Source organism: Aquarana catesbeiana, linkage group LG06, assembly GCF_042186555.1.
Source record: "Aquarana catesbeiana isolate 2022-GZ linkage group LG06, ASM4218655v1, whole genome shotgun sequence".
Taxonomy (NCBI): Eukaryota; Metazoa; Chordata; class Amphibia; order Anura; family Ranidae; genus Aquarana; species Aquarana catesbeiana.
In genome coordinates, this window is record NC_133329.1 from 15,661,280 (window position 1) to 15,687,167 (window position 25,888).

At 45.3% G+C, this 25,888-nt stretch overlaps 1 protein-coding gene across 1 annotated transcript in view; it reads left to right on the forward strand.

Annotated features, from left to right (window-relative positions):
* Nucleotides 1–25,888, forward strand: part of LOC141148173 (uncharacterized) — a 61,558-nt gene that overhangs the window by 31,469 nt on the left and 4,201 nt on the right. The window contains exons 10-15 of the mRNA XM_073635367.1: nucleotides 3,560–3,616; nucleotides 3,732–3,788; nucleotides 13,661–13,717; nucleotides 13,833–13,889; nucleotides 21,051–21,122; nucleotides 25,706–25,798. Coding sequence (XP_073491468.1) covers nucleotides 3,560–3,616; nucleotides 3,732–3,788; nucleotides 13,661–13,717; nucleotides 13,833–13,889; nucleotides 21,051–21,122; nucleotides 25,706–25,798 — 393 coding nt within the window. The remainder of the gene's footprint in view (nucleotides 1–3,559; nucleotides 3,617–3,731; nucleotides 3,789–13,660; nucleotides 13,718–13,832; nucleotides 13,890–21,050; nucleotides 21,123–25,705; nucleotides 25,799–25,888) is intronic.

The following is a 25,888-nucleotide window of genomic DNA, read 5'->3' on the forward strand; positions in this document are numbered from 1 at the left end:
CTTATATGGGGGGTAGGGCTTATATTGCAGCCATCGCCGACAATCACGCTAGGACTAATTTTCGGGGAAACAGGGTAGTTACAGTCTAATGCCCCGAACACGCGGTTGGATTTTCCTGACGGAAAATGTTCGATGGGAGCTTGTTGTTGGAAATTCCGACCGTGTAGTAGGCTCCATCGGACATTTTCCATCGGAATTTCCGTCACACTAAATTTGAGATCTGGATCTCAAATTTTCCGACAAAAAAAATCCGTTGTCATAAATTCCGATCGTGTGTACACAATTCCGACAAACAAAGTTCCACGCATGCTCCGAATTAAGCAGAAGAGCCGCTCTGGCTATTGAACTTCATTTTTCTCGGCTCGTCGTACGTGACGTACGTCACCGCATTTTTGACGTTGGGAATTTCCGACCCACTTTGTGTGACCGTGTGTATGCAAGACAAGTTTGAGCCAACGTCCATGGATTTTGTTGTCGGAATGTCCAATCAATGTCCGATCGTGTGTACGCGGCATTATGCCCTGTACACACGATAGGATATTCCGACAACAAATGTTGCATGTGAGCTTGTTGTCGGAAAGTCCGACCGTGTGTACGCTCCATAGAACATTTGCTGTCGTAATTTCCGCCAACAAATGTTTGAGATCTGGTTCTCAAATTTTCCGACAACAAAATCCGTTGTCGTAAATTACGATCGTGTGTACACAATTCCGACGCACAAAGTTCCACGCATGCTCGGAATCAAGCAGAAGAGCCGCCCTGGCTATTGAACTTCACTTTTCTCGGCTCGTCGTACGTGTTGAACGTCACCGCGTTCTTGGCGTTCGGAATTTCCGACAAGATTTGTGTAACCGTGTGTATGCAAGACAAGTTTAAGCCAACATCCTTCGGAAAAAAATACATGGATTTTGTTGTTGGAAAATCCTATCGTGTGCACAGGGTATTAGGCTCGGTTCACATCAATGTGTTTTTTCCTGCTTTTTGCAGAAACGCAGGACATTGTTTTTAACATGGGTTCTTACGGAGCACATTCACATCAATGTATTTTTGTGCCTCTGCGTTTTTCGAAAGTCAGGGACTTTTTTTAAAACTCTTAAAACTTGTTTTAATAGACTTCAATGGGGAAGCAGCAGAAAAGCATGTAGTGCATTTTTACTGCGTTTTTTTACTCATTTTGCATTATTTAATCTGCCCAGCAACAAATTGGCCAAATAAAAAGAAAAAAAAAGAATCCAAAACGCGTCAAAAACACACAGAGAGCACAGCAAAAAGCACTGCTGAAATGCTCAAAAGCAGCATGCATAGTTGTGAATTGAGCCTTATTCCGCGTACACATGATTGGATTTCTGATGGAAAAAGATATGATGGTTTTTCCGACGGGATTCCGCTCAAGTTTGCCTTGCACACACACGGTCACGCAAAAGTTCGCTGAAATTACGACCGGCAAGAACGCGGTGACATACAGCACTACGACGAGCCGAGAAAATGACGTTCAATGCTTCTGAGCATGCCTCGAATTGTTTCCAAGCATGCGTAGGAATTTTGCGCGTCGGAATTGCCACAGACGTGCCACAGACGATCGCAATTTTGGATAGTAACTTTTCCCAACCAAAAAATTAAGAACATGCTCTCAATTTTTTGCTGGCTTCGGCTAGCAAAAGTCAGATGGAGCATACATACGGTCGCATTTTCCAGCGAAAAAAATCTCATCGGTCTTTTGTGGGACAAAATTTCCGATCGTGTGTACGTGGCATTATGCTGCATACACATGGTCGGAATTTCCGTAAAAAAAAGTGTGATGGGAGCTTGTGGGCGGATATTCCGACTGTGTGTATGCTCCATCCAACTTTTTCTGTGTGAATTTCCGCCAGCAAAAGATTGAGAGCAGGTTCTCTATTTTTCCAACCGAAAAAGATCTTGAAGAAAATTCCTCTGTTCCTCTGTATGCAATTCCGACGCTCAAAAAAACATTGCATGCTCGGAAACAATGGGACGCATGCTCAGAAGCATTGAACTTCATTTTCTTGGCTCATCGTAGTGTTGTACGTCACCGCGTTCTTGACGGTCGAAAGTTCGGAGAACTTTTGTGTGACCGTGTATGCAAGCCAAGCTTGAGCGGAATTCCGTCGGAATCCAGGATTTTTCCGACCGAAATTCCGCTCGTGTGTACGGGGCATTAGGAGCTAATGCATCCAAAACATGGTGATCTTCAATGCTGTGACTGCTGTCATGGGATCAGGGCTTTTTTTCAGCAGGAACATGGGGAAACGCAGTAATGGCAAGGGGTGCTGGGTTGTACTGGAGGGTCTATTGATGTTGGCTGCTGGGGGATCTATTGTTGTTGGAGGGGATCTATTTTTACAGGGGGAGAGTCTGTTGTTGCTGGGGAGGTCAGTTGTCGCTGGTGGGGGATCTATTGTTGCTGGGGGACTCTTATGCTACAGGGAGACAATCGTTTCTGGGAGACATCTACTGTTGAGGGAGAGGTCTATTGTTGCTAGCTAATCAGAGTCTATTGTTGCTGGGGGTGCTCCATTGTTGCTGGCTACAGGGGATCTATTTTACTTCCTAACATTTTCAACAAATTACATACAAATTACTTAGCACCACAAATTGATACTTGATTCTGTATCCATTACTGAGAGGTGGGTAGGGGGTGGAACCAAGAAATGGTGCTCGGAGGTGGGTAGAGGGTGGAACCAAGGAATGGTGCTCGGAGGAGGGTAGGGAGTGGAACCAAGGAATGGTGCTCGGAGGTGGGTAGGGAGTGGAACCAAGGAATGGTGCTCGGAGGTGGGTAGGGGGTGGAACCAAGGAATGGTGCTTGGAGGTGGGTAGGGGGTGGAACCAAGGAACAGTGCACAGAGGTGGGTAGGGGGTGGAACCAAGGAATGGTGCTCGGGGGTGGGTAGAGAGCAGAACCAAGGAATGGTGTCCGAAGGTGGGTAGGGGGAGGAACCAAGGAATGGTGCTCGGAGGTGGGTAGGAGTTGGAACCAAGAAATGGTGCTCGGAGGTGGGTAGGGAGCAGAACCAAGGAATGGTGCCTGGAGGTGGGTAGGGGGTGGAACCAAGGAATGGTGCTTGGAGGTGGGTAGGGAGTGGAACCAAGGAACGGTGCTCGGAGGTGGGTAGGGGGTGGAAGCAAGGAATGGTGCTCGGAGGTGGGTAGGGAGTGGAACCAAGGAACGGTGCTCGGAGGTGGGTAGGGGGTGGAACCAAGGAATGGTGCTCGGAGGTGGGTAGGGAGTGGAACCAAGGAACGGTGCTCGGAGGTGGGTAGGGGGTGGACATAAGAGGTGACTCGGAAGGAGGGAGTTCCTGCACCTATTCTCTGAGAAAAAAGCCCTGCATGGGACTATAAAGAGCTCAAGTTTGTGACAGCTCTGACCTGGCGTTAGGGAGAGATTAGGCTCCAGTGGTGCTAAAATAAATCAAGCTAAATCAAACAGCAATTTTGGGTAAAGTATCTCAATATGCAGATTCCTAGAAAGGGGCATCTTGGATATCTTTTTCTCTCCCTGTCTATTTTTCATTTCATTTTATTTACTATTTCACAGATCGGGGCTCTCATTCTATGTGCACCGTGTCTTCATTATTGCATTGATGTTGATCACGTGAGTAAATGTTTCAGTTTTGTATTTGATGCAGAGGATGCCTGAAAAGGGACATTCTGGACATCTCTTTCTCTCCATGTTCATTATTTATTTAATTTTGTTTTCTGTTCAGCAGATCTGGGCTGTCATCTTGTTGGTCCCGTGGCTTCATTATTGCTTTCATATTTTTCATGTGAGTAAATGTTTCAATCTTGCATCTGATACACAACTGGCTTCATTCAGCTTGATGGTTCCAAAGCGCTGAACCAACAGAAACTAAATCAGAAGCTAACACTTAAGCCCCGTACACACGATCTGATTTTCCGCAGACAAAGCGTCAGACTTTTTGTCCGAAGGGCGCTGGCCAGGATCTTGTCTTGCATACAAACGGCACACAATTGTCGGCCAACAAATACGAACATCGTGACATACTACGTGGCTTTTCAGCTCTTTAGCGCCACCCTTTGGGCACCTTCTGCTAATGTTGTGTTTGGTGAGCACTGATTCCGAGCATGCGTGTTTGTACTTTGGACTTTTGTCTGAAGGACTTGTGTACACACGCTCAGAAAATCTGACAACAGACTGTTGTCCGCGGAAAATTTATAAGCCTGCCATCCAACATTTTTCCGTAGAAAATCCGACAACAATTGTCCGATGGAGCGATTTTAGGCCAACAGTCTGTCAACACACAATGCCCGTCGGAAATTCCAATCGTGTGTACGAGGCTTTACACTATATTGAATTTAGTTTCCATTAGTAATCATAGAATATCATTTTTGTCCACTACTCTCCTCTAAAGAAAATAAAGTTACAATACATGACCAAATGTTGTTGGACCGCTGACCTGACCATCCCACCCCCCGCTTGTTGGGACATTTCATTCCAGTAACATGGCCATTAATAAGGAGTTGCCACTCTTTGCTGTTATAATGACCTCTATTCTTCTGGGAAGATTTTTCCACAGGACTTTGGAGTGTGTCTGTGGGAATTTGTGCCCATTTGAGAGGTCAGGTGCTGATGTTGGATGAAAAGAGCTAGCTTACAACTGGCATTCCAATTCCATGCAAAAGTGTTCAGTAGGGTTGAGGTCAGGGGCTCTGTACAGGATATTCGAGTGTCTCCACACCAAGCTGGTCAAACCATGTCTTTATGGAGTTGGCTTTGTACACAGGAGAACAGTCATGGTGGAACAGAAAAGGGTCTTCGCCAAACTGTTACTACAAATTGGAAGGCCACAATTGTCTACAATAATATATAAAATATTGACCCGCTCAGCCACCCAATACCACCCAATAACCTGTCCGCAGGGCAAGCCAACACCAAAAAAGTATATCATGTATACCTCAAGACTAATATATATAATTAAGAAAAGTATAGAGCTTCGCTTCTTATAGTGATTAAATCAAATTGTGAACATAGGCTATATTACCAAAAGTATTGGGACACCTGTCTTTACACACACATGAACTTTAATGGCATCCAAGTCTTATGCCGCGCACACACGGTCGGACTATCCGACAACAAATGTTGGATGTGAGCTTGTTGTCGGAAAGTCAGACCATGTGTATGCTCCATAGACCATTTGCTGTCGGACTTTCCGCCAACAATTGTTTGAGAGCAGGTTCTCAAATTTTCCGACAACAAAACTTGTTGTTGGAAATTCCGAGCGTGTGTAGACAATTCCCACGCACAAAGTTCCACGCATGCTCAGAATCTAGCAGAAGAGCTGCACTGGCTATTGAACTTCATTTTTCTCGGCTCGTCGTAAGTCTTGTACGTTCTGAATTTCCGACAACATTTGTGTGACCGTGTGTATGCAAGACAAGTTTGAGCCAACATCCGTCGGAAAAAAATCCACGGTTTTGTTGTCGGAATGTCCGATCGTATGCACGGGCATTAGTCTGTAGTGTTAGTGCTTCATCTCTTCTGGGAAGGCTGTCCACAAGGTTTAGGAGTGTATCTATGGGAACGTTTGGCCATTCTTTTGACAATATAGTGTATATACAGTATCTCAAAAAAAGTAAGTACACCCCTCACATTTTTGTAAATCTTTTCTTCTATCTTTTCATGTGACAACACTGAAGAAATGACACTTTGCTACAATGTAAAGTAGTGAGTGTACAGCTTGTATAACAGTGTAAATTTGCTGTCCCCTCAAAATAACTCAACACACAGCCATTAATGTCTAAACTGCTGGCAACAAAAGTCAGTACACCCCTAAGTGAAAATGTACAAATTGGGCCCAAAGTGTCAATATTTTGTGTGGCCACCATTATTTTCCAGCACTGCCTTAACCCTCTTGGGCATGGAGTTCACCAGAGCTTCACAGGTTGCCACTGGAGTCCTCTTCCCCTCCTCCATGACGACATCACGGAGCTGGTGGATGTAAGAGACCTTGTGCTCCTCCACCTTCCGTTTGAAGATGCCCCACAGATGCTCAATAGGGTTTAGGTCTGGAGATATGCTTGGCCAGTCCATCACCTTTACCCTCAGCTTCTTTAGCAAGGCAGTGGTGTGTTTGGGGTGGTTATCATGTTGGAATACTGCCCTGCGGCCCAGTCTCCGAAGGGAGGGGATCATGCTCTGCTTCAGTATGTCACAGTACATGTTGGCATTCATGGTTTCCTCAATGAACTGTAGCTCCCCAGTGCCGGCAGAACTCATGCAGCTCCAGACCATGACACTCCCACCACCATGCTTGACTGTAGGCAAGACACACTTGTCTTTGTCCTCCTCACCTGGTTGCCCCCACACACGCTTGTCACCATCTGAACCGAATAAGTTTATCTTGGTCTCATCAGACCACAGGACATGGTTCCAATAATCCATGTCCTTAGTCTGCTTGTCTTCAGCAAACTGTTTGAGGACTTTCTTATGCATCATCTTTAGAAGAGGCTTCCTTCTGGGATGACAGCCATGCAAACCAATTTGATGTAGTGTGCGGCGTATGGTCTGAGCACTGACAGGCTGACCCCCCACCCCTACAACCTCTGCAGCAATGCTGGCAGCACTCATACATCTATTTCCCAAAGACAACCTCTGGATATGATGCTGAGCACGTGACCTCAACTTCTTTGGTGGACCATGGAGAGGTCTGTTCTGAGTGGAACCTGTCCTGTTACACCGCTGTATGGTCTTGGCCACCATGCTGCAGCTCAGTTTCAGGGTCTTGGCAATCTTCTTATAGCCTAGGCCATCTTTATGTAGAGCAACAATTCTTCTTTTCAGATCCTCAGAGAGTTCTTTGCCATGAGGTGCCATGTTGAACTTCCAGCGACCAGTATGAGAGAGTGAGAGCGATAACACCAAATTTAACACACCCGATCCCCACACCTGAGATCTTGTAACACTAACGAGTCACATGACACTGGGGAGGGAAAATGGCTAATTGGACCCAATTTGGACATTTTCACTTAGGGGTGTACTCACTTTTGTTGCCAGCGGTTTAGACATTAATGGCTGTGTGTTGAGTTATTTTGAGGGGACAGCAAATTTACAGTTATACAAGCTGTACACTCACTACTTTACATTGTAGACAAGTGTCATTTCTTCAGTGTTGTCACATGAAAAGATAGAAGAAAATATTTACAAAAATGTGAGGGGTGTACTCACTTTTGTGAGATACTGTAATTTAAAAAAGTATAGTGCTCCACTTCTTATAGTGATGAAATCTAATTCTGAACATATATGCACATAAAAAATACTAATTAATCTCAAAACATTTCCATCAGTGTTAATTTTGTTGACAAAAATATTTTCGTCAGCTGCATGTTTTCTGTAATAAAAAAAAAAAAGAAAAAGAAAAATGAAATTTTAATTAAATTAATTGACGAAAAATATGATGAAAATCAATTCCAATTTTTGTAAACGAATGAAAATGTGAGGGAGGGTTGTTCACCCACCTGAACTTCTACTTTCCTCAGAGCTCCGCCTGTCTGTTAACCACTTCACCCCCGGAAGATTTTACCCCCTTCCTGACCGGAGCACTTTTTGCGATTCAGCACTGCGTTGGTTTAACTGACAATTGCGCGGTCGTGCGACGCTGCACCCAAACAAAATTGACGTCCTTTTTTCCCCACAAATAGAGCTTTCTTTTGGTGGTATTTGATCGCCTCTGCAGTTTTTATTTTTTTGTGCTATAATAAAAAAATAGAGCGACAATTTTGAAAAAAAACACATTATTTTTTACTTTTTGCCATAATAAATATCCCCCAAAAATATATAAAAAAACTATTTTTTTCCTCAGTTTAGGTCGATATATTTTCTTCTACATATAAAAAATGCAATAAGCGTATATTGATTCATTTGCGCAAAAGTTATAGCGTCTAAAAATAGGGGATAGTTTTATGGCATTTTTATTATTATTTTTTTTTTACTAGTAATGGCGGCGATCCGCGATTTTTATCAGGACTGCGACATTATGGCGGACACATCGGACAATTTTGACACATTTTTGGGTCCATTGGCATTAATACAGCGATCAGTGCTATAAAAATGCACTGATTACTGTAAAAATGTCACTGGCAGTGAAGGGGTTAACAGTAGGGGGCGATCAAGGTGTTAAGTGTGTTCCCTAGTGTGTGTTTCTAATTTAAGGGGGGAGGGGACTGTGTAGGAGAAGAGATAGACCGCTGTACATACTCTGTATGAACAGATGATCTGTCACTTCTCCCCTCAGAGAATTGGAAACTGTGTGTTTACACACACAGATCTCGGTTCTCCGTGTCTCAGCGGTGATTGCGGGAGCCCCGGTGGTGATCGTGACTGCCGGACACTTGCATCGGCTGGGGGGAGCGTGCAGTGGGCACGCGCGTGCCCCTAGTGGCCACAGGGGGAAGCGACGTAACATAATGTCGCATTGCCCAGCCGTGCCATTCTGCCGCAGTAAAACTGTGGCGGCTGGTCGGCAAGTGGTTAAAGCGCCAGTTTCCTGACAAGCTGTATTGGCTGAGAATGCAGGCTCCCTCTGTCTGCCTGCTGCCTGGGAGTTCTGGAACAATGCACTGCAAACCACGTGGTGAGTATTTCCCCTCCCAGCAAGGTAGCAGTGCTTAGCACTGTATGAGGGCGGGTTCACACCTCCGATGGATGCGGCTCGCAGCAGGGGGTCTGGTGCGTCCCTGTTCTCCGTTTCATGGACGAACCAGGGATGCATTTTTGCCTAAATTCAGCCCTGAAACAGAGCCAAAGATGCGCAGCGTACCTGTGTAAGCCGCAACGGAGATATGAGAACCAGCTCCATAGAGAGCCAGTCACAAGCTCCTGCCATGAGAATTGGATGCCGGGAAAGCCACATCCAATTCGCACAGGTGTGAACCCGGTGTTCTGACATATAGTGTCCTCCTATCAGATAGTGTCCGCCCCGTACTGCGCAGGCGCAGCGCCTGCGCAGTACGGAGCAGCAGGAGATGCCGAAAATGTCCGAAGTTGATCAGCTGACCATCAGCTGTACACGGCGCTCGGGCACCTGTTAGCGATGGCTGTGTAAGAGGGCCCCTGGCGGGCTCGCTCCGCTCGCCACGCTTCGGGCACGGCCTCGCTGCGCTCGGCAACTATTTATTCTAACTCTATGTCCACTTGGATAGTAGGGAATGATCCTGGACATAGGGTAAGAATAAATGCGCAGGCGCCGTGTACAGCTGACGATCAGCTGTTGAACCTCGGAGGCTTTCGGCGTCTCGTTTGTCCTCCGTACTGCGCCTGCGCAGTACAGGGCGGACACTTCTGGATAGGGGACTGTATTCGACAAGACACCGGCCGTAAATAACAGCATCCACAGACCAGTTTTCTGCCCTGTGCACTCCCTCGCTCGCATTTACTTCCCTATCCCCCACTACATGTTATTCGATTTTTACTCCAGGAGTAAATAATGAGTTTGGAAACTCTAGAGAAGTGCTTAAATGATACATTACGTTTTAACTAAACCCTTTTTTGTTTTAGTTGACTAAAATGTACTGAAGATTTTAGTCGACTAAAATACGACTAAAAACAATTCAGATGACTAAAATATGACTAAAATTAAAATGGCATTTTAGTCAAAAGACTATGACTAAAACCAAATCGAAAATTTGACATCATAATTAACAGGGATTTCCATCAAATAAATAGCCGAAACATTCGCGATCCAAAGTAAGTGAAAAAACTCTTTAAATGACACTCCACCCAAAAGTGTCACTAACGTATGTGCTCCAATAATATGTGATTATAAAAATTCAACAAAGTGTTTACACACGTAAATCAAAGCGTTGATAAATATTCAATCTAAGTTCTCTTCATTCCGTGTCACCCTGTGATCACCACGCATGTGCAAAAAGTGGGCTCACCATCAGCATTTGACCCCTATGTATATAGAAGGTCACTAAATGCTGGCCATCATATAGATATTACCAGAAAATCTCATAAAATAAGTACAGGAACTCAACCACGACAACCCATCCCACCCCCCACTCTCTAAATCGCATCAAATAGTGGGTGTGGTCAAATTTCACCACGAACATTGGAAGGACCTTAAAGGGGGATTAAATACCAGGAGTGCACTACTTGCAGAGTTAGGGGGTGCTTTACGTACATAGTGCCAAGTTCAGGGGTGCGCTGCATATAGAGTGCAGAGTTCAAGGGTGTGCTACACACAGAGTGCTGAGTTTAGGGGTGTGCTACACAGAGTGCTGAGTTTAGGGGTGTGCTACACAGAGTGCCGAATTCAGGGGTGTGCTACACATAGAGTGCCAAGTTTAGGGTGTGCTACACATAGAGTGCCGAGTTCAGGGGTGTGCTACACATAGAGTGCTGAGTTCAGGGGTGTGCTACACACAGAGTGCCGAGTTCAGGGGTGTGCGACACATAGAGTGCCGAGTTCAGGGGTGTGCGACACATAGAGTGCTGAGTTCAGCAGTGTGCTACACATAGAGTGCCGAGTTCAGGGGTGTGCTACACATAGAGTGCCGAGTTCAGGGGTGTGCTACACATAGAGTGCCGAATTCAGGGGTGTGCTACACACAGCGTGCAGAGTTCAGGGGTGTGCTACACATAGAGTGCAGAGTTCAGGGGTGTGCTACACATAGAGTGCAGAGTTCAGGGGTGTGCTACACATAGAGTGCCGAGTTCAGGGGTGTGCTACACATAGAGTGCAGAGTTCGGGGGTGTGCTACGCATAGAGTGCCGAGTTCAGGGGTGTGCTACGCATAGAGTGCCGAGTTCAGGGGTGTGCTACACATAGAGTGCCGAGTTCAGGGGTGTGCTACACATAGAGTGCCGAGTTCAGGGGTGCGCTACACACAGCGTGCAGAGTTCAGGGGTGCGCTACACACAGCGTGCAGAGTTCAGGGGTGCGCTACACACAGCGTGCAGAGTTCAGGGGTGCGCTACACACAGCGTGCAGAGTTCAGGGGTGCGCTACACACAGCGTGCAGAGTTCGGGGGTGTGCTACACATAGAGTGCTGAGTTCAGGGGTGTGCTACACATAGAGTGCAGAGTTCAGGGGTGTGCTACACACAGCGTGCAGAGTTCAGGGGTGCGCTACACACAGCGTGCAGAGTTCAGGGGTGTGCTACACATAGAGTGCCGAGTTCAGGGGTGTGCTACACACAGCGTGCAGAGTTCAGGGGTGTGCTACACATAGAGTGCCGAGTTCAGGGGTGCGCTACACACAGCGTGCAGAGTTCAGGGGTGTGCTACACATAGAGTGCCGAGTTCAGGGGTGTGCTACACACAGCGTGCAGAGTTCAGGGGTGTGCTACACATAGGGTGCAGAGTTCAGCCTTCTTCCACAACTGCTTACCTCTGCATCTCCCATCCACATCTCACTTTCACCCCTCTTCAGCTCTGACCTCTGCATGCAACCTCCCCTCCTTCTTAAAAGCTCCACCATCTTCCACATATCTTATTTTTGTTGCTGTATTAAACTGAAGCACCCAGCCGGCTCTAGTACCTCCCTGCACACTGTAGGTGGCACCTCCACCCTCACTTGGAGATCATCCAGTGGGAGTGTCAGCATCCACAAAGGCCCCCGTGCACTTGCATCTCCCTTGACCCCATCCTGCACTCTGCAGATCTGTTGGTGACAACCTATCACTGGTCAACACAGAAGCCGGACTTCTGTGTTTACAAATGATAACGGTGAGCAAGGAGCAGGAAGCCAGAGGTAGTGGAACTGAGTTCCACCAAGTTCCAGCTGAAAAAAAGCCCTGGATATTACTGTATAGCTAGGCCTCCCATCACATTCTCCTCGTGGAATGCCAGGCAGGTTTAGAATACATTCCATAAATTAGTCTAAACCAGTTCAAAAATATATAAAGATTATGAACTAAAATATGTAGAGAACATATACATGAGATAAAGAAAATAGAAATAATTTGTTTAAAAAAAAATATTAAAAATTAAATGCAGGGTGGACTAAATTCTGTCAATCCCAGGCATGATACTCTCTAGTAATATACCTCATGTGGTGCTAATAAAACAATTTAGGTCAAATGTAATAATTAAAGCATAAGTAGTTAAGGTCCTGGCATTATAGATCCAACCTGGATTCCCATTGACTGAATTTCCTCACCAAGTTACCTCATCTCTATTATTTTTTAACCTTCTCTATTCCCCAAAATGGAAGGACACTGAAGTCTTTATTATGAACAAGCCTGAAGTCATTAGAGACATAATATTTCTTATAGCCTCTTTTAATATTGTAGACTTGTTTTAGTCTGACCCCACATACTGCATGCCACATGGGCATTCCAACATATAACTTACTTCCACAGTGGTACATGTTATGCAGTAATATGTGACGGATCCCCGTACTCAACAGCACCATGTCTGCTGTAAATGCTTCCTTTGTCCAGAACAAGCACTATCCAGAACCCCTTAGCTCACCCAGTCATTAGCCGTAACTCAATGTAGGGTGAAAAAAAAACATCAAACTGTTTATTCAAACACAGGTACACAGGTGTCACTCAGGGAACAACTCCCCCTCCCTTTGATACAGGGCGGGGTAAACTGTCCAATCGGCAGGGAGAGTTGTTGGAGGAATTCGCCCCTCCCCTCTCCACCCTGCCCCCAGTCCACATCCCAGGAACACAAATACAAAACATCCATCCCATAATACATTTCTCCTCAGGCAGACAGACACAACAGAACAATGGGACACAGCCACACTCCAAACGATCCCAGAAAACAGTCCACAACAGCATGAGACAACACACAATATATACAGCATTCCATTGTGGCTGTACAGTGAGTCTGACTAGTGCAGATCAGACTGGAGTTCTCGGTCACCCTGTGCCCCTAATGGACACAGGGTGATTTACACATAGGGGGGCCGGGGGAGCTGGACGCAGAGTTTCCAGAGCTCTCCAAGGTAAGCGGGGTTCCACAAGCCCACCACCTAAAGTGACTCCCTTCACACCACGGATGTTATATTTCTTCCCAACGAAGGAGCACATTTATCTTTCCCTCTCCCTTTGTTATTGACCATTTTCCAGCATAACATCCACCACACCTGAAAAACAACATTTTGCTAATAAAGAGACTGTAGGTTCCCTTACTCACTTACTATGAACCTGTAGATTCTTGAAGTACTCTGTGTGCCGGAAGAAATTTGAGCTTCGAGGTTACTGCAGGGAAAATTCAAATTCAGCATTGCTACAAATGTGCCGTGATCACTATCTATGGACAAATTCCCATGGCAACAGCCAATAATGTATCAATTCTCCTTTAATTTCAAGAGCATGGATAAGTAGTACATAGAGAAAAAGGCAACATGTATTTATTAGAAATTACAGTTTTGACAATCTACTGTAAAATATCACATTTGCCAAAAAGGAAAATTCAATTACAAAAAAAAAAAAGGGAAAATACTTTACAACTTTGTGATAAAAGCTAATGAACTTTGCTGAACTTTGTGATTAGCAAATATTGTCTAAATACAAATCATGTGTATTCTTCTTGAATCTTGGTGTGCTTTGTGTTTTTCTTCCAGATCTGTGCAGTAATCCAATGTGAGACTTTACTTTTATGCAGGGGCTTCCTTTCTCTCCCAGTCCATTTTTTTATTTATTTGATTTACTATTCCACAGATCAGGGCTCTCATCCCGCGTGTGCCATGGCTTCAATATTGCATTGATGTTTATCATGTAAGTAAATGTTTCAATTTAGCAACTAATGTAGAGGATTCCTGGAAAGAGACATTCTAGACATATTTCTCTCCATGTTCATTATTTGTTTCATTTTGTTTTTTCTGTTCATCAGATCTGGGCTGTCATCTTGTTTGTCCCGTGGCTTCATTATTGCTTTCATATTTATCATGTGAGTAAATGTTTCAATCTTGTATCTGATACACAACTGGGTTCATTCAGCTTGATGGTTCCAAAGTGCTGAACCAACATTAACTAATCAGAAGCTAACACTTACACTATATTGAATTTAGTTTCCATTACTAATCATAGCACATCATTTTTGTCCACTACTCCCCTTTTAAAGAAAAGAAACTTACAATACATGACCAAATGTTGTTAGATCGCTGACTTGACCACCCCACCCCCCCACTTGTTGGACATTTCATTCCAGTAACATGGCCCTTAATAAGGAGTTGCTGCCTTTTGCTGTTATATTGACCTCTTCTAGGAAGATTATCCACGGGACCTTGGAGTGTGTCTGTGGGAATTTGTGCCTGTTTGAGTGGTCTGGCACTGATGTTGGATGACAAGACCTGGCTTACAATTTGCATTCCAATTCCATTCAAAGGTGTTCAGTGTGACGGGAGTTACTTTGGGCGGGGGGCTTGGGGAACCCAGCTAACCTTGGAGATCTCTGGAAACTCCTTGTCCAGCTCCCCCGGCCCCTCCTATATGTAAGCTACCCTGTGTCTATTAGGGGCACAGGGTGACCGAGAACCCCAGTGGGGTCTACATTAACACGACTCACCGTACAACCACACCGGACTCAGCATTTCCTTTTACCCATGTTATGCAGGGTCCTACATGTGTAGTTTGTGTTAGAAGAATGAAGGGGCTCTTTCACTTGGGACAGTAATATTTCTGAACAATATCCCTCAAAAAATATGAAGATAAATTCCACCTTTCCAACTGCTCGAATATTGTGTGAGCTTGGTCTCCAACTCCTGTAGACATTTTACTAGATCGTTTGAGGTGTGGCTGTATCCCATTGTTCTATTGTTTGTCTGCCTTGAGAGAAACCTATTATGGGATGTATATGTGTTTCTAGCATGTTCGGCACATCACGGATCTTGTGGACAGATTACTGGGAGGGGCTGGGGAAGACCCGGCTGTCATGGTGCACGTTGGCACCAATGACAAAGTCAGAGGCAGATGGAGTGTCCTAAAGAACGATTTTAGGGACTTAGGAGCTAAATTGAGGAAAAGGACCTCCAAGGTAGTATTCTCAGGAATACTACCGGTACATCGAGCCACACCAGAAAGGAAGAGGGAGATTAGGGAAGTAAACAAGTGGCTGAAGAGCTGGTGTAGTAAGGAGGGGTTTGGGTTCCTGGAGGACTGGGCCGACTTCTCAGTTGGTAACCGGTACTATAGAAGGGACGGACTGCACCTAAATGAGGAGGGTGCAGATCTGCTGGGAAGGAAGATGGCCAAAAAGTTAGAGGGGTTTTTAAACTAGGCGATGGGGGGGAGGGTCCAGAGGCAGAGATAGCCAGCGCGGAAGATATTCCAGAGGGTAGTATTGGGGGCATTAGTGGTAGGTTAACCAAAGCACAAAAACACAAGGTGAGTATAGTAGCAAGTTCTAGTTGCAATCTCGAAACACCCAATACGAGGACAATATGCGACCGGTCTAAACTATGTGGCATGTTCACCAATGCCAGGAGCATGGCGGACAAGATGGGTGAACTAGAGATACTGTTGTACGAGGAGGATTTGGATTTTGTGGGAATTTCAGAGACCTGGTTCAACAGCTCTCATGATTGGCTGGCAAACATTCAAGGGTATACCCTATACCGCAAGGATAGAGAGGGTAAAAAAGGGGGAGGGGTATGCCTATATATCAAGAATAATGTACAAGTGAATGTGAGAGATGACATCACTGAGGGAGCTAGAGAGGAGGTGGAATCCTTATGGGTAGAGCTCCAAAGGGATAAAGCTAAGGGGAAAATAATACTGGGAGTATGCTATAGGCCCCCAAACCTGAGGGAGGAAGTGGAGACGGATCTTCTATCACAAATTGGATTAGCAGCAAGAATGGGAAGTGTTATCATAATGGGGGATTTTAATTATCCAGACATAGACTGGGCGGAGGGAACCGCACATTCATTTAAGGCTCGCCAGTTCCTTAATGTCTTGCAGGACAATTTTATGGGTCAGATGGTAGACGCACCAACTAGAAATAAAACATTACTGGATCTACTGATTACCAACAATACAGACCTGATCACGGATGTGGAAATGCGGGGCAATTTAGGTAACAGTGATCACAGGTCAATTAGTTTCAGTATAAATCACACAAATAGGAAACATAAAGGGAATACAAAGACACTGAATTTCAAAAGAGCCAACTTCCCTAAACTACAAACCTTGCTAAAAGGCATAAACTGGGATAAAATATTAGAAACAAAGAATACGGAGGAGAGATGGGTTTGCTTTAAGAGCATATTAAATAAGGGCATTAGCCAATGTATCCCATTGGGTAATAAATTTAAAAGAGCGAACAAAAGTCCTGGATGGCTTAACTCCAATGTAAAAATGCATATAAAAGCAAAGGAGAAGGCCTTCAAAAAATACAAGGTTGAGGGATCATCCTCAGCATTCAGACTTTATAAAGAATGCAACAGGATATGTAAAGGTGCAATTAGGACAGCTAAGATAGAACATGAAAGACACATAGCGGAGGAGAGCAAAAAAAATCCCAAGAAATTCTTTAAGTATGTAAACAGTAAAAAAGGGAGGACAGACCATATTGGCCCCATAAAGAATGAGGAAGGACATCTGGTTACAAAGGATGGGGAGATGGCGAAGGTATTGAATTTATTCTTCTCCTCAGTCTTCACGAGTGAATCGGGGGGCTTCAGTAACCAAAACTGCAGTGTTTATCCTCATGACACAACACAGGAAGCACCTCCATGGTTAACAGAGGACGGAATTAAAATTAGACTTGAGAAACTTAACATTAATAAATCACCGGGACCAGATGGCTTGCATCCGAGGGTACTTAGGGAACTCAGTCAAGTGATTGCCAGACCGTTGTTCCTAATTTTTACAGATAGTCTACTGACTGGAATGGTACCAGCTGATTGGAGAAAAGCCAATGTAGCACCTATATTTAAAAAGGGCCCAAAATACATCCCTGGGAATTACAGACCAGTTAGCCTAACATCGATAGTATGTAAACTCTTGGAGGGGATGATAAGGGACTATATACAGGATTTTAGTAATACGAACGATATCATTAGCAGTAATCAGCATGGATTCATGAAGAATCGTTCTTGCCAAACCAATCTATTAACCTTCTATGAGGAGGTGAGTTGCCATCTAGATAAAGGAAGGCCTGTAGACGTGGTGTATCTGGATTTTGCAAAAGCATTTGACACAGTTCCCCATAAACGTTTACTGTACAAAATAAGGTCTGTTGGCATGGACCATAAGGTGAGTACATGGATTGAAAACTGGCTACAAGGGCGAGTTCAGAGGGTGGTGATAAATGGGGAGTACTCAGAATGGTCAGGGGTGGGTAGTAGGATTCCCCAGGGTTCTGTGCTGGGACCAATCCTATTTAATTTGTTCATAAACGATCTGGAGGATGGGATAAACAGTTCAATCTCTGTATTTGCAGACGATACTAAGCTAAGCAGGGCAATAACTTCTCCGCAGGACGTGGAAACCTTGCAAAAAGACCTGAACAAATTAATGGGGTGGGCGACTACATGGCAAATGAGGTTCAATGTAGAAAAATGTAAAATAATGCATTTGGGTGGCAAAAATATGAATGCAATCTATACACTGGGGGGAGAACCTCTGGGGGAATCTAGGATGGAAAAGGACCTGGGGGTCCTAGTAGATGATAGGCTCAGCAATGGCATGTAATGCCAAGCTGCTGCTAACAAAGCAAACAGAATATTGGCATGCATTAAAAGGGGGATCAACTCCAGAGATAAAACGATAATTCTCCCGCTCTACAAGACTCTGGTCCGGCCGCACCTAGAGTATGCGGTCCAGTTCTGGGCACCAGTCCTCAGGAAGGATGTACTGGAAATGGAGCGAGTACAAAGAAGGGCAACAAAGCTAATAAAGGGTCTGGAGGATCTTAGTTATGAGGAAAGGTTGCGAGCACTGAACTTATTCTCTCTGGAGAAGAGACGCTTGAGAGGGGATATGATTTCAATTTACAAATACCGGACTGGTGACCCCTCAATAGGGATAAAACTTTTTTGCAGAAGAGAGTTTACCAAGACTCGTGGCCACTCATTAAAATTAGAAGAAAAGAGGTTTAATCTTAAACTACGTAGAGGGTTCTTTACTGTAAGAGCGGCAAGGATGTGGAATTCCCTTCCACAGGCGGTGGTCTCAGCGGGGAGCATTGATAGCTTCAAGAAACTATTAGATAAGCACCTGAATGACCACAACATACAGGGATATACAATGCAATACTGACACATAATCACACACATAGGTTGGACTTGATGGACTTGTGTCTTTTTTCAACCTCACCTACTATGTATGTAGACCTGGGGCAGGGTGGAGGGAGGGGGGAATTCCTCCAACAGCCCTCCCTGCTGATAAGGCAGTCTACTGATGAAAAATTGAAGGTACCTGTGTGTCATAATACTGAAGGAGGTAAAGTTTACCCTGCCCTGTGTCATTATGCAAAGAAACGGGGATTGTCCTCTAAATGTATATCTCTTTTGTGCCTGTGTTTGAATGCACAGTCTTATGTTTATTCACCCTACATCAGTGATGGCGAACCTTGGCACCCCAGATGTTTTGGAACTACATTTCCCATGATACTCGTGCACTCTGCAGTGTAGTTGAGCTTCATGGGAAATGTAGTTCCAAAACATCTGGGGTGCCAATGTTCGCCATCATTGCCCTACATAGGTTGCTAGCGCTGGCTTTGCTTTAGGCACGGCCACATAACGGGAGGTTAGTGGTGGGTGTGGTCTGTGTTAGCCCAACCTGGACCTCCCGCTGTGCAGCCCAGTCATCAAGAGGCCACTCTTCCTAAGACATGCAGCCCGGATGCCCTGGGCCCACCGGGCAAAAGCCCGGTGTGCCATGTGGCCAGTCCGGGCCTGTCTGGAAGCCTGAGGTATCCCCTGAACCAAGGGTGTCAAACTCCGCATTATAGTTGCCCTCAAAGGGCTGGTTTTATCTGTAACACTTTATAAATGTATCTACTCTTTGTCATATTAAATAATTGCCTCTGGATTTGATTATTACTGGTTTTAGTAATAACTTTAGATGTAAGCTGAGAAGGGCGAGGGGCAGACCGGCACGGAGCCCGCTCACACTCCTGTAGCAGATGATGCAAGTTTGAAAAGGAGGATCGCACACTGCTGGTATCATCCACAAGAAACTTTATTGGAGACAGATAAAATACGGTTCTGCCATGATGTCTTGTCTTAGCTGTCTTCTTGTGGATGATAACAGCAGTGTGCAACCTTCTTTTTTTTCAACTGGCAAAGAATTGTATTATTCTCCTAATAGATATAAGCAGATGCCCAGAGGACCCCCCCCCCCCCTTACATCAGAAGTCATTTGTCCCCACCCTTTCTTACATCCCTGTGCACCCCAGGGCTGTCTTTAACCACTTCCCATCCCAGCCATTGTAATATGACGGCCGCAGGAACACTCTGTCCCTCTGGGCGGGCATCATATGACGTCCTCAGCTTCCCGGCATTATAGGGGGGCGCTCGGGAGCCGATGTGCGTGCCCAGCAGCCGCGATATCCGTCGGGCACCCACGATTGCTCGCCACAGAGCAGTAATGTGGATCTGTGTGTGTAAACTCACAGATCTGCATCCTGTCAGGGGAGTAGAGACAGATCATGTGTTCCTAGTATATAGGAACACCGATCAGTCCCCTCCCCCCCAGTCAGTCCCATCTCACGCTCTCCCTAGGTAACACATTTAACCCCTTGATCGCCCCCTAGTGTTAACCCCTTTCCTGCCAGTGACATTTACACAGTAATCCGTGCATATTTATAGCACTGATAGCTGTATAATTGTCAATGGTCCCAAAATAGTGTCAGATGTGTCCACCGCAATGTCGCAGTCCCAATAAAAATCGCAGGTCACCGCCATTACTAGTAAAAAAAAATTATAATAATAAAAATGCCATAAAGCTATCCCCTATTTTGTAGACGCTATAACTTTTGCGCAATCCAGTCAATATACGCTTATTGAGAGCAAATTGGGTGTAGGTGCGGCGCTGTTCTGATGGCTAGTTGGTGATGAACTAGCAGTGTGTTGTAGTGTCCGGATGGTGTTACAACCTCTGGTAATTAAAAGGTAGTGCCAATTGCAATTTTTATTTTTTTTTTACCAAAAATATGCTGAAGAATACAGTAGGTGCCGCCGAGATTGACACCTGCGAGCCCCGTTGCGGGAGCCAGCGCCGAGCTCTGTCGCTCCTCCCACTCGCTGCCCCCTATGGATTCCTATGGATGCACGGCATCTCGTGAGGGTGGCGAGCGCGAGAAGCACAGCCTTGCAGCGGTGATTTCCAGCGCGATCCCATTGCGCTGGAAACACAATATCGGCGGCAGGTATTGTACATATCAGCCTAAACTGAGAAAAAACTTTTTTTTTTTAATTGGGATATTTATTATATCAAAAAAGGTTTTCCCTGTGTTAAAGACAGCCCTGGGGCATCCACCATACCTTGTGCTGCTGCTGGAAAGAATCTGGGAGCGGGGCTGGGAAGCAGAAAGTGCAGGGTCTGGAGGAGGACCAGAGGATGGCTGGAGTCAGCTGCCAGAGTCTGCTAAATGCTGAGACCAGGGGAGGCAGATACAAGGGGTGCTGCAGCTGCACAGAGAGGTGCAGGATCTGTAGGAGGAGTTCTGTCCTCCTCTTTGCTGCTGACTGCTCAGACAAAGTACGGGAGGAGATGGAGGGGGTGCTGCAGTTGCAGGAGAGATATGAGGGCCACATGAAATGGCCCTGTGGGGCAAATTTGGCCCACGGGCCTTGTGTTTGACACATGTGCCTTAGACCCCCAGCAATGATGTCTCTTTTTCATAGTTCCTTGGACTCTCCCCCTTCACCTTGGTGCCCTTTTGCTTCAGTTGCCTCATCAATAATATAAAATAAATTGTTATAAGTGCAGAGATCTTTCTGCTACAGTCCTCAAGAGATGCAAGATCCTGAACTATTTTATCATCCACCAAATGCAGAAATATCCCTTTTGGGTGGAGAGGCCCGATAAATTAAATAAATACTGTAAAAATAAAATCATATTGATACAATTCAAATATATAATTTTGTTTCTCTGTGTTTAGTTCTCCGTCCTGCTGATATCCAATATTGGTTCTTCATTGTTGCTCCTCATGTTCCTGCTTCCCTTAAACCTGGTAAGAAAATATCATAATGATATAAACTGTTCTTGAATGACCAGAATGGAATAGAATGAACAAATACAGTCAGAATGGATGAGCATCTTTTTATTTAAGTAGATAATGCCACTGTAATACGTGAAATTGGTGAAGCTACATGATTCAAGGATAAGTTCACCTTTCTGAACATAATCAGCATCTGACCCCTCTCCCCCCGATCCCCCTCTTCTTGTGACAGCGAAACGTGGATCTTCTCCCCGCACTCGCTGTCACAATTCACAAGAAAAGTGGTCCTTCGGATGTCCAACTGTATAGACTTTTGTTACTAGAAGGGTTGGGTTGCTACAAGACTGGCTGCATGAGACCTTTACACCATCTTTTTACTAGCTTTGATGGTCACACATGATTGAAGATCTACATCAGGGGTGTTCAAACTTTGTTCAAAGAGAGCAAGATTTGATGAAGTGAACATGCGTGAGGGCCGACCATTTTGCCTGACATTCTTTAAACCAGTGTTTCTCAACTCCAGTCCTCAAGGCGCCCCAACAGGTCATGTTTTCATGATTTCCCTCAGATGAACAGCTGTGGTAATTACTAAGGCAGTGAAACTGATCAAATCACCTGTGCAAAATAATGGGAGGCCTGAAAACATGACCTGTTGGGGCGCCTTGAGGACTGGAGTTGAGAAACCCTGCTTTAAACCATTAAAATTCAGTCTAAGTGTGTTCGTCCGAGCACTAATACCCTGATCAGTGCTCATCAGCAGCCTCTCTATTGCCCATTAATACAGCCTGCACATTGCTCATCAGCAGCCTCTCTATTATCCATTAATACAGCCTGCACATTGCTCATCAGCAGCCTCTCTATTGCCCATCGGCAGCCTCTCCATTGCAATTTAATGCAGCCTGCACAGTGCCCATCAGCAGCCTCTCTATTGCCCATTAATGCAGCCTGAACATTGCCCATCAGCAGCATCTCTATTGCCCATTGATGCAGCCTGCACATTGCTCATCAGCAGCATCTCTATTGCCCATTGATGCAGCCTGCCCATTGCTCATCAGCAGCCTCTCTATTGCCCATCAGCAGCCTCTCCATTGCAATCTAATGCAGCCTGCACAGTGCCCATCAGCAGCCTCTCTATTGCCCATTAATGCAGCCTGAACATTGCTCATCAGCAGCCTCTCTATTGCCCATTGATGCAGCCTGCACATTGCTCATCAGCAGCCTCTCTATTGCCCATTGATGCAGCCTGCACATTGCTCATCAGCAGCATCTCTATTGCCCATTGATGCAGCCTGCCCATTGCTCATCAGCAGCCTCTCTATTGCCCATCAGCAGCCTCTCCATTGCAATATAATGCAGCCTGCACAGTGCCCATCAGCAGCCTCTCCATTGCCCATTAATACAACCTCACCATTGTAAATGAATGCCGCACATCCTTCCTCATCGGCAGCCTTGTCAGTGCCGGATTACACAGCGCCGCGATCGCCTCGGTCACACACAGTCCCGCCTGTGATAGACAGAACAGTGGTCCAATCCTGCGCCAGGGGGCGGGGCTGTGTGTGACTGATCACCGGGTACACAGGAGATCGCCGCTCTGTGTAATCTGGCGGCGCCCGCCCCCTCCTTCCACTCAGAGATAGCAGGAATCTGTGTATATATCTTTTGTGGCCCCCCGCGGCGTTCGGGGATTCGTTGGGGGCCACAAAAGATATATATAGCCAAATTTACCAGTGGGGGCATTTGAAACTGGAACGCGTGCCACAATTGGCCCACGGGCCGGACTTTGGACATGCCTGATCTACATGATCCAGGTACAGTGTATAAGGGCGCTCTGAGCATCAAGACCAAGCAGACAGTATCTATATAAAAACGGGGGTCCGGTGGTGTATCTTTCACACTTAGGGCTGCACTCACAGAGAGGAGCAATCTCTAATAGGAATCAAAACAAAAAGAAAGGCGCCTCTAAGTGTAGAATTAAAAGCTTTTTAATATCCCCAAAAGGATTAAAGACACTTACAAGAAGAAATAAAAAGCATGTCATCGTTATTGGTGCAGGTGGTCTGGCAATAGGAAGGTCCCCAGCCTGTGAAGGTTCTCAGGGCTACAGTATTTCATATGCTGCGGCAGAGGATCCTAAAGTTGCCAGCAGAAAGATATCCTAAGCCCTGGAACTGTAGTTGAACCAATGAGTAGTCACACTATCCGAGTCTGCGATGGACGGAGATCCCGGAAGTGACGTTAGTGGTGAGGGACGGCAACCAGCCGGATGTGGTCATCAGAAAGGGACGCGTTTCGGAATGTCTAATTGGTTCCTTTATCAACCTCTAGATAAAGGAACCAATTAGACGTTCCGAAACGCGCAGTTCCAGGGCTTAGGATATCTTTCTGCGATGACATGCTTTTAACGATGACATGCTTTTTATTTCTTCAGATCTTGTAAGGGTTTTGAATCATTTTGGGGATATGAAAATAACTTTTAATTCTGCACTTAGAGGCGCCTTTCTTTTTGTACTCATCTACATGATCTCCACATAAAACATTTAACCCTTCTAGTAACAATAATCTATACAGTTGGACGTTCAAAGGACCACTTTTTTTGTATTGTGAGGAACGTTTAGAGATACTGGGGTCTGTCCCTTCCAGTTGCCCCATAGGATTTATAGTGCAAAGGCTCTCCCGTAGAGAAAATGAGCAGTTAACTTTTGCAGTGCAGGTTTAATGCAAGGGATAATTTTTTAGGTTTCCTAGAGGTAGGCTTTAATTTTTTTTAAAGTAAAAGGCTCAACAATGAAAAGACAAGACAGACTGCATGACCTTTATTAACTAGAAGAATCCTTCTGTTCCCCTCTCATTTAGTTTCTCTTCTCTGTTACTTGGCTTTTCTTGGGTTTTTGAGTAGGCTCCTCCAACTGCCATTTATCTGTCCAATAAGAATGCACATAGTGGCCACTATCTGGACAGAGGAACAGCAGTTTGCAAGGCTTAGCCACAAAGTCAGGAAAATTCAGGCCCCAGTAGTAATGTGAGACTTAAATCAGAAAAAAGCACAGAGTAGGCTTCTGTCTAATTCAAGAATAGCAGGAACCTTGTGCACATTTTGACAGAACTATCACTGAGTCCAGGTTCAGGTTAAAGCCAGCCTGTACAATGGGTTAACATAGCAGTCAAGCAGCTAAGAGATCCGTTGTCGGGGACTGGATCACCTGCTGGTGGCACTGTGGTTCCCAGAGTGGAAGGTTGTAGTTCTAGTATCCACCAGTAGGTGTCTCCCAGCAGCCAGAAGATCCCAATAATTAGTCTTCGTCTGATGCTGGCTGCTGAGAGGGTAATTATCCCTCCTATACTAGTCCCTCTTGCTTCAGTGTTTTGCATGATAGCCAGATTCATGCTTTCTGATTTATCCTAATTCCTACCTGATCTTGCTCCTGTCCTGGATCCTGTACCTTGCTGCCTCATATCTTTTCCCCTTAATACTGATCCCAGTTCTGTTCCCCCCTTTCTGACTGTTCATTGCACTTCCAGTTTACTCCGTTGATCCGAGCTTCCCTTTTTTCTGTATATTTTGTATAGTTAAATTGCTAGCTAGGTTTACTATGCTTTAGTTTGTTGGGGTTTGTGTCAAATGGTTTACGGTTCACTTAATGTATATCTTTACTTTTTTGTATTCTGTTTGCTGGTGTCTGGATAGATTTTGTTTCATTGTAAATAACCCTTACACAGTCTGGTTTCCTGAGTGCAGCTACACGGATTTGGTCATTCCTGCTGATGGCAGCCTTCAGCATCCTTGACATCAGCGTTGGCTTCTTTCATATTCCTTTCAGTATCAGCTGTTGGGTTCAACAATCACATCCCAAGCATCTGTGCTGCAATTTAAAATCAGTTATTAGAGGGGGGGTCTCTTAAGTGAGGAATGACCATTTTTTCCCCAAAACAGCCAATCAGATTCAAGCTTTTGTTTCCCAGTAAAGTTTTAATCTCATTGGCAGCCAGTGGCAGCCCGTAATGCAGGGCACAGGGGCCTAATCTACATGTGGGGCGCCAGACGCATTGGATTCCAATGTTTTTTTTTTTTTTCTAGAAGCACATGATTAGAGCCAAAGGCTCTAATAGGCTTCAAAAAAGGGTGGGCTCCGGGCACAGAGCACTGCGCCCTGAGCCCACCCATTGTGTGACAATAGCCAAGCAATAGTTGCTATTGTCCTCCTGCTTCTCCTCCCGGACAATCAGGAAGCGGGTCAACCTGACTGGCCGAGAGGAGAAGCGATCGTATTGGCCGCCGAGAGAAGCTGCAGAGGACGAAGCTGCCAGAGGAAGGGACGCAAGAAGGAACTGAAGCTGCTAGATGGGGTATGTGCGGGGCTGGTGGGGCGGATGGACCAGTGACCGACGGATGGATGGACCGGGTGGGAGGGGGGTAGTGACAGGTGGAATGATTGCCACCCCCCGGCAAAGAAAATATACCACCAGCCGTCACTGTCGTTTCAGTGAGAGGCTTCCACGGTTGCTAAAGGAATTAAATCTTTAGGTCAAAAAGGATAAAAATATATCAATACTAAAAAAATATTATAATAGTAAAATTATTAACAATTGTCTTCCAGGGCTATTCACAGAAACGCCTCTTTGTTCTTCTGTTGGTGGCAGCAGTATTGGAATTATTGGCTGTACATTGGCTTTACTCCGGTGAGAAGGCGGTAAGTGTTGGGATATCTCCCCGTCATTTAGCAAATGCATTTTTCATTTTCCCAGTAATAATTTCTCATTTCTCTCTTTCTTATGAAAAA